General features: G+C 34.2%; 2 protein-coding genes and 1 pseudogene across 4 annotated transcripts; all 3 read left to right on the top strand.

The window, feature by feature from the left end:
- The first annotated feature begins 231 nt into the window (after positions 1 to 231).
- On the top strand, positions 232 to 2210 carry LOC145124889 (uncharacterized). The gene is made up of 4 exons (XM_079060371.1): positions 232 to 760; positions 916 to 1365; positions 1472 to 1793; positions 1903 to 2210. The coding sequence occupies exons 1-4, from the start codon at positions 359 to 361 to the stop codon at positions 2037 to 2039; spliced, it is 1311 nt and encodes a 436-aa protein (XP_078916497.1). The 5' UTR covers positions 232 to 358; the 3' UTR covers positions 2040 to 2210.
- Positions 2211 to 2474: 264 nt separating this feature from the next.
- Positions 2475 to 6044, top strand: LOC145124888 (EH domain-containing protein 1-like). Of its 2 annotated transcripts, none has more exons than XM_079060370.1 (14): positions 2475 to 2704; positions 2783 to 2862; positions 3035 to 3103; positions 3172 to 3229; positions 3323 to 3378; positions 3556 to 3595; positions 3698 to 3747; positions 3857 to 3970; positions 4044 to 4196; positions 4298 to 4426; positions 4524 to 4775; positions 5062 to 5141; positions 5237 to 5363; positions 5442 to 6044. In XM_079060370.1, exons 1-14 carry the CDS (start codon positions 2620 to 2622, stop codon positions 5769 to 5771), a joined length of 1623 nt encoding a protein of 540 aa, XP_078916496.1. In that variant the 5' UTR covers positions 2475 to 2619; the 3' UTR covers positions 5772 to 6044. The 2 variants fall into 2 exon arrangements, with proteins under 2 accessions (XP_078916496.1, XP_078916495.1); XM_079060369.1 differs by having other exon boundaries at positions 2478 to 2704; positions 3553 to 3595.
- Positions 6045 to 13622: 7578 nt separating this feature from the next.
- On the top strand, positions 13623 to 18812 carry LOC145125984 (65-kDa microtubule-associated protein 1-like; annotated as a pseudogene). Its single transcript, XR_013716239.1, has 10 exons — positions 13623 to 13749; positions 14504 to 14596; positions 14708 to 14853; positions 16528 to 16585; positions 16667 to 16918; positions 17011 to 17226; positions 17310 to 17465; positions 17538 to 17848; positions 17921 to 18157; positions 18304 to 18812. The product of XR_013716239.1 is annotated as a 65-kDa microtubule-associated protein 1-like (transcript).
- The last annotated feature ends 2218 nt before the right edge of the window (positions 18813 to 21030 follow it).

A 21030-nucleotide genomic window follows, 5' to 3' on the forward strand; every position in this document is an offset into this window, starting at 1 on the left:
GTGTCGTGTTATTATTAGGTTTTATGTTTATATTTGCAAGTAACATGGCATGGCATGTGGAAGTGATGAATTGATAGCCTGGACGACAGCCTTCTCATGTACACATGGCATGCATACTCGCCAGTCGCTAGTCGCCAGCGCCCTTTGATGCTTTATCATTTAATTAATTCTTATGAAAACATTGCATACTCCTTACATGGACACATATATTATTCTCTCCTAAACTTCAAATTATTCTCTTTATAAGTACACCTCTGTCCCACTCCATTAAAGCAATCACTTCATCAAAGCAAAGAACCAGCTTCCTTCCTGTGTAGGTAATCAATATCATCCATCCGGCAGTCGCCAGCCGTCGGCCATGGACGCCCAGAGGGTCGTTCTTATGGCAAAACCAAAAGATATCTCTCGGACGAAATCCAGTGCTCACGACGAATTACACAGCTTCAGGTCGTGGCTCCGGTGGATGTGCGTCGATCAATCCAACTGTTGGACGTTTTGCCTCTCTTGGCTAGTTTTCATCGTCTTCGCCATCGTCATCCCTGTTCTCTCCCATTTTTACCTCGCCTGTAGTGATTGCGATAATCGCCACGCGAGGCCTTATGATACTCTTGTTCAGTTGTCTCTCAGCAGCATTGCGACACTTTCCTTTGTTTGCCTCTCCCAGTTCGTTAGAATTTATGGACTTCGGAGGTTTCTCTTCTTCGATAAGCTTTGTAATGAAAGCGAAACCGTTCGCAGGGGTTATACTGAACAGCTCAATGTACGTCCTCTTTAACTTTTCTAGTTTGCACTTTTAGTTCATGTCGATTAATTCTGAGGTACATGATTAAATGTAGCATACTATATTAATAAAATTAATAAAACTGGTGTTTGGTTCTCATCCTTTTCCTTGGTGTGTAAACTAAACGCATGCAGAGCTCGCTGAAAATAGTGTTCATATTTGTGGCGCCATGTTTCACAGCTGAGGCTGCATATAAGATCTGGTGGTATAGTTCAGGCGCCACCGCTATTCCTTTCTTGGGTAATGCTATCGTGAGCGACGCCGTAGCGTGCACCTTGGAGCTCTGTTCCTGGCTTTACAGAACCGTGGTGTTTTTCCTGGTGTGCGTCCTTTTCCGCCTCATCTGCCATCTACAAATCCTCCGCCTCCAAGATTTTGCTCAGGTCTTCCATGTCGAGTCTGATGTGGAATCTGTATTGAGGGAACACCTTAGGATCAGAAGGCATCTACGCATCATCAGTCACCGATTCCGAGTCTTTATACTTTGGGCACTCATCCTTGTGACTGTCAGTCAATTTGCATCGCTTCTTGATACTACCCGCTCCACAGCAGATCTCAGCATCTTCAAAACCGGTGAACTTGCTGTAAGTGCTGATCAATGCCATCTATTTTGGATGATGATCTTCATGTTTAATTTGCTATAACTTGTTTTTGTGGTTTTGTGTACGTGCTATATATGTATATGTGTAGCTTGTTTCGGTGAGCTTACTTGCTGGGCTAATGATACTACTAAGAAGTGCGACGAGGATCACACACAAGGCTCTTGGGGTGACATGTCTGGCGACTAAGTGGCACGTATGTGCAACCATCGAGTCATATGATCCACCAGATGTAGACATGGAAACGCCACCTACGGCTATGGGTGTTATGGGAAACCAGGTGTTCAGGCGAGATGCATCATCATCATCATCCGATAATGAGGATGTTGGTAGTGAAGATGAGCTAGACAATGATAAACTCATACCTGCATATGCTTACAGTACCATCTCATTTCAGAAAAGGCAAGCTTTAGGTAAGTCAACCTTCATGAATCATGATGAGACTAGCTAGCTAACATACTACTGTTCTTCACCTAAATCTGAATGATAATGATAACATATTTTTGGATTTGTTGTTTGTAGTGACTTATTTTGAGAACAACAGAGCTGGGATAACAGTGTTTGGATTTATGCTGGATAGGACTACTTTGCACACTATAGTGATGATAGAGATGTCATTGGTGTTGTGGTTGCTTGGAAAGACTGTTGGTATCTCTTAACCATATATTGGCATTGCCCTTCGTTCTTGCATCTTGATTTGTTGTCTTTTCTGGATATAGAGTTTAAATGTAGTTGGATCAGTGCATGTAAAAAGTTGTACTTATGGTCTATCATTTTTATTTTATCTTTGTTGTTTTCATTATTTATTCAATTAAAATGCCTTCCTTGAACTTTGAAGGGCCAAGTTCTTTATTTATAAATGTTTGAACCAAAATCCAATTGCCTCGTCCGTATGTAGAAGTAGAAAATACTTTGAATTTTGAAAGGGAAGGAAAGGAGGGACTAGATTTTTCGGGGTCCACTTCCATATCGGTTTCTTATGCATAGAATTAGAATGGAACAATTTTGGCATGAAAATTACCTAAATATGTGAGGTTTGGCGCCTCACACGGAGAGGGAAAAAAGGGGACCAATTTTCATCACTTTCAACTTCTTTTAACATCAACGAGATTCAGGTTCAATGTGACTGATATGATTTTCTGGTTCTGAAGTTGAAGAAAAAACAAAATAAGAACAAAGACACACATTGATTTGGAGCCTTCGGAAATCTGAAATTCTTGTTTCAGATTTTCGATTACAATGGATATTGGTTCGGCTCCGATCAATCATTGTTCCAAGGAACATCAGAAAATCTATCAAGATTGGTTTGTTTGCGCTGACTCAGGTTTTCTTTCTTCTTCCCTTTCCTCTTCCTCTTAATTTGTTCCAATCACATGTATTTATTCTATTTTTGAACTTTTAGATGACGATGGACGTATTACTGGCATTGACGCCACAAAGTTCTTCGCCATGTCCAATTTATCTCGACAAGACCTCAAGCAGGTTTCTCTCTTCTACACCCACGCCCTAAATTAGTTTTTGTAATCAGGATGTCAATTTGTAATATAACCCTATAGCCTATATTCTACATCAATTCTCGAAGCTTTTTTCATTTCAAACGACGAGCGTACTCTGTTTTCTGATCTATTTCACCTTCTTCCTTAAACTTTTTAAGGTGTGGGCGATTGCGGATTCTAAAAGGCAAGGCTTTCTTGGTTTCCAGGAGTTCGTTATGGCAATGCAGGTGATTATTTCTTCATGCCATCTACTTTTGTGCATCAATCGTCACTTACACATTTTTAAAACTTTTAGATGATTTCTTTGGCACAAGCGGGGCATACATTGAATGTTGACCTCTTAAACAAAGATGGTAAGCCATCCAGTCACTGTTTTTTTTTTTTTTAATTTTTGATATGATTGATGACTATTTTTTGGGTACAAAATCTTGATTGTGTTTGTGCAGTTGATACTGAAGAACTAAAACCGCCAGCAATGGAGGGTCTGGATGCCCTACTAGCTGTACGTCCTTTCATTTTACCAGATATATATATATATATATATATATATATATATATATATATATATATATATATATATATATATATATATATATATATATATATAAGAGAAAGGGTAGGAGTATTCACATTTTGTTTGATAGCACTGCACTAACTTGTATATCAACATTTGTAGAAGAAAAAACACCATCGTAACCCAAGTGATTTTGATCTGAATGGTAAAATCAAAATTCATGTATTTAATTATTTTGAATAGACATCCTGAGAAAAGCAAGCCAAGCCAATTTTGTTTGATGCTTCATTTTTACTATTGTTTTTAGGTGGTGCTTCTCAGATTGAAATTTCATCTTCTTCAAAACATGCAAAGAACGTATGATTAATGCTCTATTTTTTTTTTATACATATAAGATTATTATATTTGGTCCTTGAAAAGTTTTGAACTGTTTATATTCTTGGTTGTTTGTGTTTATTATGCTTAGCTTCCCTTAAAGTCTGTTACATCGATCGTGGATGGTCTGAAGAAGCTATACATTCAGAAGCTGAAACCTTTAGAAAGCATGCATCGTTTTAATGAATTTGTTTCTCCTGCATTGGTGAGTTTCAAATGATATACAAAATTAATTATGTAAATCCCTGTTTGACGAAAAATTAGTTGGCTTGTTTTAGACCAATAGTGATTTTGATGCGAAGCCCATGGTGATGCTTTTGGGTCAATACTCAACCGGGAAAACAACATTCATCAAGCATTTGCTTAAGACTGGTTATCCGGGAGCTCATATTGGACCTGAGCCTACTACAGATAGATTTGTTGCTGTCATGGTTATTTTGTATCTAGAAGCTTTTTATCTAAATTTAATAAAGATCTTGACTTGATTAATTAAAATTTAAAAATCTTTTTTTTGTTTTGATTTCATGCACAGAATGGACCTGATGAGAGAAGTATTCCAGGGAACACAGTGGCTGTCCAAGCAGACATGCCGTTTAATGGTCTAACTGGTTTTGGAGGTGCATTCTTGTCAAAATTCCAGTGTTCTCAAATGCCTCATCCTGTAAGCTATCATTGTTTATGTATGCAAATGAATGATTATGCGAGTTTTTATAACTATAACTAACTTATTAATTGTGTGTTTTTGGGTAAAAAACAAGCTGCTGGATCACATTACGTTTATCGACACCCCTGGAGTTCTATCCGGAGAAAAACAAAGAACACAAAGAAGCTATGACTTTACAGGTGTCACCTCTTGGTTTGCTGCAAAGTGCGATCTCATCTTGCTTCTCTTTGATCCTCATAAACTCGATATTAGTGACGAGTTCAAACGTGTCATATCATCCCTGAAAGGACATGATGACAAGATTCGTGTTGTCTTAAACAAGGCTGATCAAGTTGATACCCAACAAGTAAGAAAGCTCCACCCCCACCCCCACCCCCACCACCCTACATTGGTCTTAGACTCTTAGGGTTGTTTCTTTTTTACTTAATGGATCTTAATCATGGTTATTTCTTTTTTACTTCATTTCCAATCAAACTCATCTCACGTTGAAAGTGATGACTATTGTGAAAAATCTTTGTTGGAATGTTAGTCCATTCAGACAATTTATTCTATCCAGAAAAGAAACTAAACGGACCTTATAATGTATATTCTTTCTGAGTTGGTCAGTCGTTTATATTGGTTTTGTGGTGTAGCTTATGCGGGTGTATGGAGCACTAATGTGGTCCCTTGGTAAAGTCCTAAATACCCCCGAGGTTATGCGTGTTTACATCGGGTAGACTCTCTCTCTCTCTCTCTCTCTCTCTCTCTCTCTCTCTTTGTGTTTTTGATTTTATAGTAAACTGAAGTGGGCTTGTTTTATGTGAGCAGTTCCTTTAATGACAAGCCTATAAATGTGAGTGATGATGGGCCAATGGGGGCAGAATTGTTTGAGAAAGAACAGGAAGACCTTCTAGCTGACTTGAAAGACATACCTAAGAAGGCTTGTGATCGGAGAGTGAGTTTGTTGTATCTATTAATTAAATAAGTTGTAATTAATGGGGTAATTTAAATGATTTATATTTATTTTGGACAGATCAATGAGTTTGTGAAGCGTGCAAGGGCAGCCAAGATCCATGCATACATAATGAACCAGCTTAAGAAGGAGATGCCAAGCTGGATTGGCAAGGCTAAGGCACAACAGAGGCTGGTTGATAATCTTGAGGCTGTTTTTGAAAAGATTCAAAAGGATCATCGTTTGCCAGCGGGAGATTTCCCAAATGTAGAAAGCTTCAGAATGTCTTTGAATGGTTACAACATAGACAGATTTGAAAGAACCAAGCCTAAAATGATACAGGCTGTTGATGACATGCTGGCTTATGATATACCAAAACTTTTGAAGTCCTTCAGAAATCCGTATGAATGAGAGAGAGGCCAGTATCCTGTAGTGTAAATATTTTATTTTGACCATCTGCAGCAACTAAACTAGTTAGGACCATACCATACATATATAGTCCCTGTCTCATCCTTTGTTTATTTTATTTGAGGGATGTCCAAGGCTAAATCCAAGCAATTGCCTCCCTTTTTTTTTTCTCTAGGGTCAGTCAAAGAGCTGTGCAGCATAGTGTTTTTCCAAGGTTGATGTCCTTCCAAATTGTGAAGATATATTTTTTCAATACAATTATTATCTCTCTCTCTCTCTCTCTCTCTCTCTCTATATATATATATATATATATATATATATATTCTCTCTCTCTCTCTCTCTCTCTCTATATATATATATATATATATATATATATATATATATATATATATATATATATATATATAGGGGTGTAAAATCATGCTATCGTTTCGTGTTTCTGTCTGACACGACACGACACGATAAAGTTTTATGTAACACGAACACGACACGACACGATGTCGTGTTTTTTAACTAACACGAAAATGAACGAATTAAAAAACAACAAAATGACACGACACGAAAAATATAACATATACTAAAAACTAGTTTATTTAATGAATACTTTATCAAATATAACACGACAAACACGATAAAGAACTGTTAAATCGTGTCAACTTTGTGTCGAATTTTGAACACGAACACGACACGACATCGTGTTTTTTACAGTTGACGAACACGACACGAACACGAATTCAAATTTCAGTTTCGTCCCAATTTCGTTTCGTGTCGTGTATTTTTGTCGTGTCGTGTCATAAATTGCCACCTCTCTCTCTCTCATAGTAAGATGGTTCCACGTTACGTTTCAGGTGTAAAATATAACGCTAACTCACGACAAATAAAACTTCATCAGGATGTTCTACCAGTACAAAAAGACATGGACACTAAAACGTATATGTGTACCTATTTTCCCAAGGTAAAAAATAACTCCCAATGTCTCCCATAATCTCCCTTGCTTTGTCTACTAATATGTCAGTTGGGTCAAAATACAACAAAAGCATAGTGGGATACATATGCATTAGACTTAGAGGTGGCAATCATGGCGTGTCGTGTCGAAACACTAAACGGGTTGAAAATGCTTGACCCTAACCCGACCCTTTTAATTAATGTGTCGTGTCGTGTCAACCCGTTATTTTCGTGTCGAGTTCGTGTCGGGTTTCGGGTTATGGCTATACCTTGAAATATGTCGTGTCATGTGAGGTTAAAAGATTGAACATATTGAAAGAGTAGGGGTTAGGTAGGAGGTAAGGAAAAACTAATAGTTTAAAGGCAGAATAGATGAAGTCATAGCAAGTTCACATGACAAAATTAAAAGAGTGAGAGTTGGGGAGGCGGATGACAAGGTCGCGAGGATGTGAGTGGTGAAAGAGACTGGGTAGTTTGGGAGAGAATGGAAAAACTGAAATTAAGTCTTGATCTAGACGGTTAAGTCATTTCAACATTACAAAACGACTCAATTCGAAGGTTTTCTTTTACTTATGGTTTTGGTTTTGTATCTTTCTAGTTTATTTAAATAATTCAAAAAACTTGTATATAAATAAATGAGTCATTTTCGAGTCATATTCGAATTGAAATTCTCAACTCTAACCTTACCCGTTTAATTTTCGTTTTGTGTTGTGTCAACCCGTTTATTTAAACGGGTTGAAATATCTTATCCAAACTCCGTAAGAAAACCCCTTATAAAGCCTCATACGAGGTACAAGGCCACCCTAGAGGGAGCGCAAGCTGGGCGACCGCTCCGGGCCTCGTCAATTCTCAGGGCCCCTTCAAGTATCGATTAATTTAAATACATATAGTTTTAGTAAACATAAATTATATTATGCACTCGTGTTTTTTAATACACTCTAAAATTCACAAGTTAGATTATAATTTAGCGAAAATTACAAAAAGGCCATTACATTATAATCCTTTCATGGTTTGATTGGGAAAAATAAACTATAAGCGTTGTAAATAAATTTGGGAAACAAAATTCTGTCTATTTTTTTGTTGTTGTTGTTTGCCTTATTTTCGGTATGCTTTCATATCTTTTTTTGTATTTTGTCGTATTTTATGTATGTTTTATTCTTTTTTATAATTTGACATATTTAACATAATGTTTGTCTTTTCATGTTTTATTTATTTATTTTGGTTGTTTTTCTTATATACAAAGTGAAGAAGATGGAAATAAGGTATTTAGGAACGTTGTTCTTTTATGACAATTATCTCATTTTTTCTCATTCTTTAAATTTCTTTATTTGTTTGTTTTTTCATCACTCATGATTTCTTTCAAGCATGCAAAATTTGCATGTATTTCCTCTTGTGACTTAAAAATGCAACTCTATATTGAGATTATGCTTTATATATTTCTATGACTTGCTTGCAGTATCTTTTGTCAAAATTTTAGTTGGTTGTATTTTTGTTTTATTATGGAATTGGTCAAGAGATTTTCAGAATTTATCCCATTTGTTGCCCCTGTACCAACAGTAAAAAATAGGAAAAGTAAGAATAAAGAAAATACTAAGTCAAATAAGGCAATAAATAGTAATGTACTTTTGTTTTGTTAGTTTGTCAAAATCGTCATTCTATACTTCTTACACATATTTTATTATTTCAGACTTATTTACCTTTTGTAAATTAATAATTTTTTTTGCAAATATTTGATTAGTCATTATGAATAATGTTTTTCTTTCTCAACTGTGGTTTTTATGAGTTTAAACCTAATATATAATAATAATAATAATAATAATAATAATAATAATAATAATAATATGATTTATTGTACTCCTATAATTTGATAAACCATAAGTTCCTTTTTCAAATTTACTGTAGATGTAGAAAAAAATTGGGGCCACTTGACCATGTGTATTGTGACTTGTGAGGCTGAGCCACATGGTTCTAGGCCCACACAGCCCATTACTTTGGTCCAAAGGTTATGCCGTGTTTGCTAATAAAACTATAAATTAACGATAAAACCGAATTTCAAATAATCATAATCGATAATGAAAATTCATGAGGCTGATAAACTTAATGTTATAAATAATAACTAAAACTTACGTGAATTAACCATGGGGAAAAACAATTTAATCATTAGTCATCTTCTTATATTTTTATACTAATAAATAAATTTTTTTTATACTAATAAATAAAGATAATTTCTGTCTCACTTCATTTTCTTATTTTTTTTAAAATTATTTAATATCTATTTGTCATTTTTATGTTCTTTTCCTTTTTATTTAAATGCCGCTTACTAAATGTTACTCCCTCCGTCTCATATTAATAGTTCATGTTTCCTTTTTGGTTTGTCCCAAAATAATTGTCTACTTCTAAAAATAAATATGTTTTTTACCATAATACCCCTCATTATTAGTTAAATTACCATAAAATTAAATGCAACTACCATAGAATTAAATGCAAGAGAAGGGTAAGACTGTCATTTCATTTAATAAAGTTAATGGTAATTAATGTTTTCTTAAACTGTGTGTTTTTTGTCTGTGGACTATTATTTTAGGACGGAGGGAGTACTAATATTAATTAATATTATTAATATATTAATTAACATATATTAATATACATAGTAACTTTCCTATTGTGAATTCCTATATGTATGTTATATGTTAATTAACTTTTTAGACTTTCCAATTTATCATTTCTATTGTTCAATCGAAAAAAATAAAAAAATCATGTATTCTACTTTCTAAATTGGATATTGGATTCAAATATAATTATGTAAAACTTTTTAAACTTATAACTTCATACAATTGATACAAAATATATTTGTTTATTAAAAAGGCACCAAAATCAGATGACATATTAATTAGTAGACTAATTTTGGTTTTGGTCGTCATTTACTTACAAAGTTGACTAAAATAAAGGAACTTGACATTTTAGTTAACAAAAGTTAAACATGCATTAAGGATTTGAAAAACAAAACATTAAAACGTACGGTTATACATTGTAAATAGTTTTAATCTCTTTTTGTCAAATGTCACTGTAATACAACTCTTCATTAATATTATGTCATGTGTTATGTAGATATATTAGGCAACTCATTTTAAAATTCAAATTTACATTTTCTAATTATATGTTAAATTTGAAGTTATAATAACGTTAAAAATTTGATATATCTCTTAATTAATAATTTATTTAAAATGACTTATTTAAAATAATTGATTAATAATTATAATTTTTTATTATAAAAAATTAATTAATTTTATAACTGTGGTTTCCACGGGTTATAAACTAGTGTATTTATATATTTATTGTTCTAATTTGTTTTCATTTATATAAAAAATAAGATTCTTGAAAAAGCATGTTATGTAATAAATGGATATTCTTAAAAATCGTTTAGTTTTAGTACTTAAAACAACAATATAGTTTATACTTAACTAAACATTATATATATATATATATATATATATATATATATATATATATATATATATATATATATATATATATATATATATATAGGCGTAGGTTATTCTATTCAAAGTAATTATTGTGTTATTGTATGTATAACTGTGGGCCAATCAATTTTATTTATTTTAAGAAAGTGATTAATATATATTATTGAATTAAATGTAATTGAAAATATCATCTAATTTAATTACAAGGGTATTTTAGTCAATTAATATAGATTTAATAAAGGAAAATTGCATATTTTAAAGGATCATAGATTCTATTAATTTTAAAAATCCGATTTTACGAGTTATAATTATTTTAATTCGGACATTCTGACACAATATGTTTATTTATTTAATTATTTACTCAAAAATAAAAATATGCTTGAACCATAAATAATAAAAATATTCTTGAACCTATTTCTTGATCATGACTTTAAGAACTTCTTGTAGAATAACAAATTCTTGAACAATCAATTGAAGAATAAAAACAACAAATACATTATTTCTTATAGAATACGGGTAACAATTGTTAAGAATTACATTTATTGTTAAAGAATAAAACTAAAAAAACTTTCAAAACGGGAAAGAAAACATCAAAATCTAACAACGACTAATACATTCTAAAAGAATAATGTGGTCCGTTTCAATTTCGTGGTCCGTTCTTCAAGCATCAACTTCTGTGATTCCAACAGAATTGGAATACGTGATTCCATTCCAATAGAATTGGAATCTTACCAATATCATCCATTGAATCATCTACATAAACATACTTGATACCTTTTCAGAATTCAACCTTGTCAAGATCCTGCACTGTCCACATAAATGAAGTGTTAAATCAGAAAAAAAAAACATAAATTGAAATATGAATCAGACCATTTGAATCAGTCCCTTAGTTGCATCAATCAGACCATTTGAAAGAAACACGGTGATCTCCATATCACTCAAAACCCCCAAATTCCACTTGAATTGGAATTATAAAGCTGAGTTATCGATTCCTGTAACAAACAAAAACGGAAGGAAAAAACCCTAAGTGAAAATTAACTCGAACAGAGCTTCATGTTACTTCATTATATCAAAAATCGAATCTAACCAAACATCGATTCACTCGAATACGAAGCTCGAAAGAAAAATAATTCAATCAAACAAGTAAAGCAATAAACCTCGTAACCAACAGAGAAACTCGAACTGGATAAAAAATGGATCATCGGAAGAGAAAAAAATGTTGACTAAAGAGAAGAGAGTAAGCTAACCTGATTAGTAGAAGTTGGTTGATTGATTTGAACAGAAATCGATGGATCAAAGGAAGTAAGAAGTGTAGATCGGAAGAGGGATTAGGGTTCGTAATCAGAATCTTTTCGTTGGAAGGATGGTGAAAGTCAGGGGCGATGGTGGGGTATTGGTATTGGAGTACGTTGTCGTTTAAAAAAAAAAAGATATAAAACCTGGAGAAATTAGGATTAAAAGTCAATACCATGATTATAGGGATTATTTTTGGAAGTTGTTAATCATATTACTAAATTACCCTTATTTATTTATTAAATTATTTATTTATTTTTTTTAAATTTTGATTGGTCCACATTTATACATACGATAACACAATAATTACTTTAAACACCTGAACATATATATATATATATATATATATATATATATATATATATATATATATATTTCCTGATGCATTTTCTTAAAATATGACATCGGCCTATACATATTTTAAATTATTTTTATTTTATATATTTTTTTCAAAATAAAATTTGAGTTCTCAACCATTTGGACGGATGCACCTTTTGATTTTTGATGACTAAACAAATAATTGAGAATAATATGTCAATTATATTACTATAAGCCTTTTTATGTAAAAAAAAATACAAGAATGGTAAGAATGTATGATTGTCTTTGTTTTTTAATCTATTAAATTTTCTATGTCATTATACAAACATGATAACAGTTAAAGATCAATACTATATGTTAGAAACCATTTTATATTAATTAAAAGTAATGATCATAGACTTATTTATTCATCATTTTGTTTATATTTATTTTTTAACTTTATTTTAGAAAATGTTTACTATTACACCTTTATATTTAGCTTTTATGTTTAATCAATACATGTTGTACATAAGTCGCACGTCTAGTTGAGTTTATAATTGAGAATCGGTTCCGAAAATAGATATAACAACATGGTTCATTAATAACAAATTCATATATAAAAGCTTCACAACAATATACTTGTTTCCAACTTGTAAAAATCTGCCGACAAAATCTGGTGACTAATGGTGGACCCACTCCGAGGTCTAAATCCTACTTATAAGTTTTGTCTAGCTCTGTTCTGACACATTTCTTGTTGTAATCTTACTGCAATTCGACGTCTTGATTAGTCTTTGTGGGCCCGATATCTAGATCATATGTCTATTGCCAAGAAAAATTATAAGTCACATTTTCCCGACAACAATTATAAGATTGAGGAACAATCTCAACCAACTACCCTAATACCAGATAGGAACTTGACCCATGCCGTGTAGTACTATAATGACGACCATTCAAAAATGTCACCAATCACTTATAAATATCATCGTACCACCTTCTAACCAAGTAAGATCATTCTAACAACATTTCGTTCATACTTTCTCTTTTAAATACTTGTTCAATGCTAACTTAATCGTCATAAAGTATTTTTAGGGATCGAAGCCATACATGAGATGCATTTTTGACTGCATTTCATCCTCGGTTTGAAGACTGTCTTTGTCTCAAATCGAAGATCCACATGAAAAACCCCCTTTGGATATCGTTTATCATAGTAAGGTGCTGTTTGTTTTTTTGAAGCCAAAATGTCTGCAGTCTGCGGACCACATCTGTAAGCCTCTGCGGCAGAAGAGGTGGACCAAATGTCTGCAGTCTGCAATAAGAAGACTGTTTGTTTTTAACGTCTGCAGCTGTTGAAATAAATTGATTTTTCAAACTTAATTTCATATCATAAACATTAAAAATGCATTTTCAGCAAAAAAAAGAAAGAAAAAGAAAACTACACGGTGGCCCATGTTTTTTTTTTTTGGTTTAGATAAAAATGGGGTCTGAAGACCTTGAAGGCAGTAGTCCATGTCTGCGCCAGGAAGACCTCGCGCAAACGTTTTTTGATCTGTGCACTTCCAAAAAACAAACACTCTGCGAGGGCATATGTCTGCGCGTTGTCTGCGCGGCGCAGACAAAAGTGGTTGCGCAAATATTTAAAAAAACAAACATGCCTACGTTTTATTTACAATTTCCAAAAATCAAATTTATAGGGGGGGGGGGGGGTAAATAATCATTTACTTGAAAATTTTATATTCTTTGATAAACTCCAAAACGCGGGCACGGAAATAGAAGATTGAACGACAAAAATTAAAGGTTTTAGTACTTATTTGACTGTATTTTGACCAAGGCCCCACACATACACATATTCACACTCCATTCTCTTCCCATCTTTATTTCGACAGTAAACTGTGGGACTAAAACAACGCTTAGATCCGAATCCGACCACAAAAAACTTCGCCAAAACCCTAGCCCGGCGTACAATATCTGTAAGAAAACTCTTCCATGTTTCACTCTCACCACAAATGCACTTGTCTCTGTACCCTTACTATGATCCTGCACTTTGACTACAATCTGTTCTATTTGTTATATAATCTATTTGAAGCCGATTCCTCGAGATCTCGACTTTCAAAGTTAGTAAGTTACCCGATATGATTATATTATAGTATTATTTAAGCTCAGCTTGGTCTACATTTGTGTATTAACAAGGGTAGGATGTTAAGCGCTTAGATGTGTAGTTTATATGTGTTTGTATCTTGTAGATTTGAGATCTTCATACCTGGTGGACTTCTAGTGAAGTAGCGGTTGGTTTCGGTGGAAATGAACTTGTTAGAATTGTACCTCAGTACTTCAGTTTCCAAATGTAGGGTTTTTTTTTGTCAATTTTATTTTTTTAGGTGCGAACTTTGGCTGTATATCTGATACTGCTCGCTTGTAATCTATATGAACGTTTTGGTACTTGGAGTACCTTTCAGTGATTAAGTTGCTACCTTTTGTGCTATTTTGAAAAAAGCAGAGTATAATTTCTTGTAGATCTGAGACTTTGCTTTGTATTAATTCAGAAGCTATATGGCGGGGGTCTGTCTAATTAAGACTTTGAGTTTTCCCTAATTTGATTTCGATCACATTTAGTTGTTGAAATATGTGTTTGATAATTAGATTACTATGTGTTGCTTAATAATCAAGGCTAGTAGTAGGTTTGCTTTTTTGAACGTTCACCATTGACATCTAAATTTTTTACAGGCTCAGTTGGGGTGACACCAGATGGCAGGGGTGGACGTTCAAAATCAGCTTCTTGGAGAAACAACTTGTGGATCATTATTGCATCAGTTGCAAGTGAAATACCATATTCCCTAACACTATTTACGTTTTATGTTGTTGCATTTTTTTTCTTTTTTGTGACTGATATTTTCATTTCCGAACTGAACTTGTATGACATTATTGCAGAAAATTTGGGATGAGGTGGGTGAAAGTGATGATGAAAGAGATAATATGCTTGTTCAGATAGATCAAGAATGTTTGGACGTGTACAAGAGGAAAGTGGACCAGGCTACAAAGTCAAGATCACACTTTCTTCAGACATTGGCATATGCTAAACTTGTGTAACATCCGGATTTCCAGGTATCATGTTTGATCATTTAATTATGAGTAAAAGAGAGGGACTCGACGAGTTGAGGCGTGGACTCGTCGAGTAGAGACGCGATTGCTGACTGGATTAATGAACGGACTCAACGAGTCGGAAAGGGTGGACTCGACGAGTCCGCGCTGTAAATTGAAACCCTAATTCTTGGGGCATGAGCCCTATTTAAAGGCCTTTATGGCCTCCATTTGCGGCTACTTCACCCCTAAGAAACCCTAGAGAGCAGAGAGATCGTTTGTGGTGCAAGAGGAAGACTAACTCACCATTTCTTGTGTATTTTAGCAAGAAGGAAGGAGGTAGAACAAGCTAGGCAGATTGAGGAGCTTGAATCCACTTCTATTTGATCAGAGGAAGCTGTTGGAGATAACAATCTGTGCCATTCTCGTGTTATTATGATTCTAGTGGAATCTAGGGTTTTCTTTATGCCTCTTTTAGTTGAATCTTGAGTATGTGAGGTCCCAAGGCGAGTTGGTTCATAGATCTGGACCTTAATAGGTCCAGAGAGTCCTTACCACTCTGCTTTATGCCATACCTTTTGAGTTATGAGCCTAGGAGGCCATTTTAGAGGTTATTTCACCAAAAGAAGCTTTGGGTGTGTTGCATGTGTACGAAGATTCGACCTTTACGTGATTATCATGCTTGGGAAGGTCAGATCTATAGATTAGAGAAGTAGATCTGACCTTAGGAGGTCATTTGAGTATGAACATGGAAACAACTCGCCGAGTTCATAAGTGGACTCGACGAGTCGAGTCGGGGTTGCCCCGCGATTCGTGACAGGTGGAACCTGTCGAGTGGGAGGATGACTCGACGGGCCAGGAAAGGCTAGAAGGACCCAGAGGACACGCTTGGACTCGCCGAGTCACCTATGTGCACTCGCCGAGTCGGGTCAAAGTTGACCGTTGACTTCTGTTGACTTTTAGGGTCCAGTCAATGTTTGGACTTTTGAGCCATTGGAGGAGTAAAATGGTCTTTTACCCTCCTGCGAGAACCTAGAGAGGGAATAGCCTAGCCTTTGAGAGTCGTATTGATAAGAGTAATTATTTTATGTGATTAGGCGGAGGCTAGATCAGTATTTCCGAGTTCGAGATTTACCGAGTTACCCGAGGTGAGTCTTCTCACTATACATTACCTAGAGTGGTATTCATGTGTAGACCGGAGGGTCTTGTATGTTATGTGTATATATATGAGATTATGTGCATTGTGTTATATGTATGCTATGTGTTGAACAGACCGGGCCGGAGGGCCCAACGATATAGACCGGACCGAAGGGTCCAACGAGCTATGACCGGACCAGAGGGTCCAACGAGCTACAAGAATGGAGGGTCCCGCTGAGACACATCGACCGGAGGGTCGTACTGTAGCCTCGAGTGGCGTATGTGTTGTATGTGGTATATTGGGGAACTCACTAAGCATTTATGCTTACAGTTGTTGTGTTATGTGTTTCAGGTACTAGCGAGGATCGCGGGAAGGCGTCGGCATGATCCGTACACACTCATAGAGATTATTTTTTGAGATTCTGGGATTGGTTCTGTGATGATAACATTGGATACATTTTGTTTGGATATTGTTTTTGATGATTAAAAGTATGATTTAAAAATGAAAAATTGTTTTGGAAATTTTCGTTGTTACAACTTGAACTCTCCACTCTTCTTGCATCCCTAGGGGAGAATACATTTGTTGGGTTTGTGAGTAGTAGCTCTTAATTTTCTTTTTCTGAAGCTGTGAAAATTTATGTTTGTTTGAATGCCCTTTTTTGATATGTGCAGTCTGAGAAGACTGGTGGAACCATCAAAGAGCAGCTTGCTGCTATTGCACCAGCTCTAGAACAATTATGGAAGCAGAAAAAGGAAAGGATCGAGGAGTTCTCAGATGTACAGACACAAATACAAAAAATATGTGGAGAAATTGCAGGGAGCAGTGAGCGTGCAACAGGAAACCAAGGTGTTGATGAGTCTGATTTATCCTTGAAGAAGTTGGATGAATTCCATGATCAACTACAACAACTGCAGAAAGAAAAGGTAATCTCTATTCTCTAATAACTCATTCATTAGCTAGAATCTAGATTCTAGATGGAGTAATGAATATGCAATGGATGATGTTGAGTTGGCAGAGTGATAGACTGCACAAGGTCCTTGAGTTGGTGAGCAGTGTACATGATCTTTGTGCTGTCCTTGGGATTGATTTTTATAGTACAGTAACAGAAGTTCATCCAAGCCTCAATGATGCAACTGGTGTACAATCTAAAAGCATAAGCAATGACACACTTACTCGCCTTGCAAAGACAGTCATATCTTTGAAAGAAGATAAGAAGCAACGCTTGCACAAGGTACATATAACTTAAAAAGAAGGGACCCAAGGATAAAAATGTGTATAGTCTTTGATTCTTGACTTTGTTTTTTGGTTTTACAGCTTCAAGAATTAGCAACCCAACTAACTGATCTTTGGAATTTGATGGATACATCTGAAGAAGAACAGGGGTTGTTTGATCATGTGACTTGTAACATGTCGGCTTCAGTGGATGAAGTGAATGTCCCAGGGGCCCTTGCTCTTGATTTGATCCAACAGGTAGCTTAAGCATTAATTACATAAATATCAAACTAACAAGTATGAATTTATATTTAATATGTTTTTTTGAAGGCGGAGTTGGAAGTGGAGAGGCTGGATGAGTTAAAAGCAAGCAAAATGAAAGAGATTGCTTTTAAAGGCAAGGGGAGCTTGAGGAGATATTTGCACGTGCACATATTGAGATTGACAGAGAGGGTGCGAGGGAGAAGATTTTGGGTCTGATTGATTCTGGGAATGTGGAGCCTTCTGAGTTGTTGGTTGACATGGATAACCAGATCATAAAAGCTAAAGAAGAAGCCCTGAGTAGGAATTTTTTTTTGGATAAAGTGGAGAAATGGATGTCAGCTTGTGAAGAAGAGAGTTGGCTTGAAGATTACAATAGGGTATGTGTTCCTTTTATAGATATAAATATATAATAATTGTTTTAATGAATGACATGGCACTGGCAATGGCAGGATGACAACAGGTACAATGCAAGTAGAGGCGCACACTTGAACCTGAAGAGAGCTGAAAAGGCTCGAATATTGGTGAACAAAATTCCAGGTGTGGTTGAGAGTTTGGTGGGGAAGACACGGGCATGGGAAGAGGAGCATGGGATGAGTTTCATGTATGATGGAGTTCCGTTGCTTGCTATGCTAGATGAATATGCGATGCTGAGGCATGACAGGGAAGAAGAGAAGCGAAGGGTAAAGGTAAGTTTAGTTTATATATATATATATATATATATATATATATATATATATATATATATATATATATATATATATATATATATATATATATATATATATAAAGAAAATTGGCAGTCAGTAACTGGTTGTAATTTTGAATGCAGAAGGATCAGAAGAAGATGGTTACCGAGCAGCGGTAGGTAAATCCAAATACAGAGGTAGAAACTGCGTTTGGTGCGAGGTCAAGCCCTTGGAGGCCGCTTAGCAGTAATACGAAGAAGGTGGGGGTGCATGCCACTGCCAATCCCAATGCCAATGGAAGTCCAAATCGACAGTTGTCTTTGAATCAGAATAGGTCGGTTAATAGAGATGGGAAGGTGAAGCCTAATTCTCCATCTCCGTTGAAGGATGCTGTGTCACGTGTATCCGGAACTGAGCCTGCCCCGACTACACCTTAGCTAGGGTGGTTAGTCTTTAGAGTCCTTCAATAATAAAACCCAAATATTTTAGGATTTCCTCTTGTATTGTATTGTATTGTTGTTATTATAAATCAGTCCAGAGAGAGAGAGAAAAAAAGAGTGGACATGGTTTAGGTTGTTCTTTGTATCCGATATCAATTACTCTTTAGTTTTACCTTTATCTAACCACTTTTCCATTTAAAAAATTGATTTATCTATTTTTTGGATTGACTTGCCTTATAGCGGCAAATGTGTCGATGAATCAATTTTTTTAAGTGGAAGATTCATCTGTTTTTCTTCTAAAGGCTTACAATTATGTTCCATCGATATGGTTTATAGGGATGGTATGATTTTGAAGGTTCATTGTGAAAAGTAAAAGTGAGTCTTTAAATATAATTTATTTTAATATATAAACACAAATACAAAAGTAAATTAAATTAACCACACATTTATTTGTGTGAGAAGAGTATATTTATAATAACAATTTACAAAGAAGAGAAATAAAAATATACAATTGAGTTATATACTATGTAATCTACCCAATAAATAAAAATAATTTTGCCAGATGTAAAAATACGATTTATGTAGTGTTATTCTTTCCAAAATCAATTCTCAAAATCATACACTTTTGAATGAATGGAAATCAATATATCATGATATCAATCATGCAATTTATGTAATGTTATCCTTTCCAAAATCAATTTTCAAAATGATGTATAAATCCGATTTCCTTCCTTATGTTAGTGTTAGTTTTAGTAGTCAAATTCATTTGGTTTCTTCAAACCTTTACCATGCATAATCAAAATCAATTACACCACCATCTCCACATGGTTAACAAATCATTTTGATTTATTGATGAACTTCTTTTGCAAAACAGTTTATTATTGAATAAATGCAAAAGTTTATGTATTTTGTTATCTTTTCGCTGCATTTGTCCGTGTTGATGTAAATCTACTATTCGAATCCTTTTGTATATGGGAATGCATATATGGTGTTCGATAGAATGCCTCAAAGAAATATGGTCACTGACATTTTAATTATTTGATTTGGCTCTATTTTGGCTGCTGCTTCATCCCCTGGTGACAGAAAAGTTTAATTGGTGTGATAATCATGTCACTCAGTTAGCTTCTTATGTTCTTGCTATACATAGATGACAACTCTGCCCATGCCCTTAAACATATGTGGTTGCTAATCTGAATTATAGTTGATGAAATTCAAAGAGACTAACGGTAATCCCTCAAGTAGTCTGAAAGGTTGAAAAAAAATTGATGTACTTGGTTCAGTTGCATTTTTGTCATGTATTACACAAAAGGCTATAAAATACTCTGAGATTTTACTGCAAAATTTATTCTTCACAAATATTCCTGTTATACGTGAATTATGTGTCAACAAGGGCTAATTTCTCATTAGATAATGGAACTTTTGTGTAAATCATGTCAATCAGTTAACGTCTTAAGATCATAAATTTCTTTGATTTTGAAGTATGGCAGCCGATTATGTGTATACATGTATTTTAACATTCAGTTTTCTATGCATAAACGTAGTGATCTACTTTCATAACATCTATCTATATGTGTATACATGTATTTTAACATTTAGTTTTCTATGGATTACTTTGCATGATATAAATGAAGTAGGAAATTAAAGATTTATAGTAAAAAGGTGTAAAGTGATTAAGAAGTTGATAATATCTGTAATAATTTGATAACATATGAGAAAATTGTTTCTTGACCACAAAAAATCCTACTATAATTAAATTTTATGAAGTCTATTATATGTAAATGTAGCTACTTTCTGCACTTAATTAGTGGTATCCTTACTTTGTTCCTTAGGGTACTGTTCTAGATGTTTACCCACTTGATTTCCCATACAAGTGTATTCTAAGTTACATACTGATTTGATAATTCTTTCATATATATATATATATATATATATATATATATATATATATATATATATGTGTGTGTGTGTGATTTATTGTATGATTACTAAAATTGCTTTGGTTGATATTATTGTACAAGATATGCATGGCTTTTATTTGTTTGTATAGTTTCTTATGTTTTTTTTGGTAAGGTTATGTAATGTCCTAAAGAGATTGTCCAAAACGTTTACCAGGTGGTAGAATAACCGATATCGAGATTTTGACATTTTTATGAAGGAAAAGTTGTCAACTCTTTCTATTAATTTGGTAAAACACTTGATTAAATAATGTTTTACGGTTTTCTCTCTTTTCTTTCTTATTGATTTTTTAGTATTTGTGTTATGGTTCTAGTAAGAGTCGACTACCTATTTATTTTCTATGGTTTTCTTATGCACGTACAACAACATATTGAGCTTCATGAGTTGATCCCTATTTTTGTGGTATGTCTTGGAAGATGAAAGGGAAAACAAGTCATTTGAAAGATGGTTTTAAGTTGAAGAAAAAGTGCTCCAGAA

The sequence above is a fragment of the Lactuca virosa genome, chromosome 7, assembly GCF_052849685.1.
Source record: "Lactuca virosa cultivar CGN04683 chromosome 7, Lactuca_virosa_CGN04683_v6, whole genome shotgun sequence".
In the NCBI taxonomy this organism is placed as follows: Eukaryota; Viridiplantae; Streptophyta; class Magnoliopsida; order Asterales; family Asteraceae; genus Lactuca; species Lactuca virosa.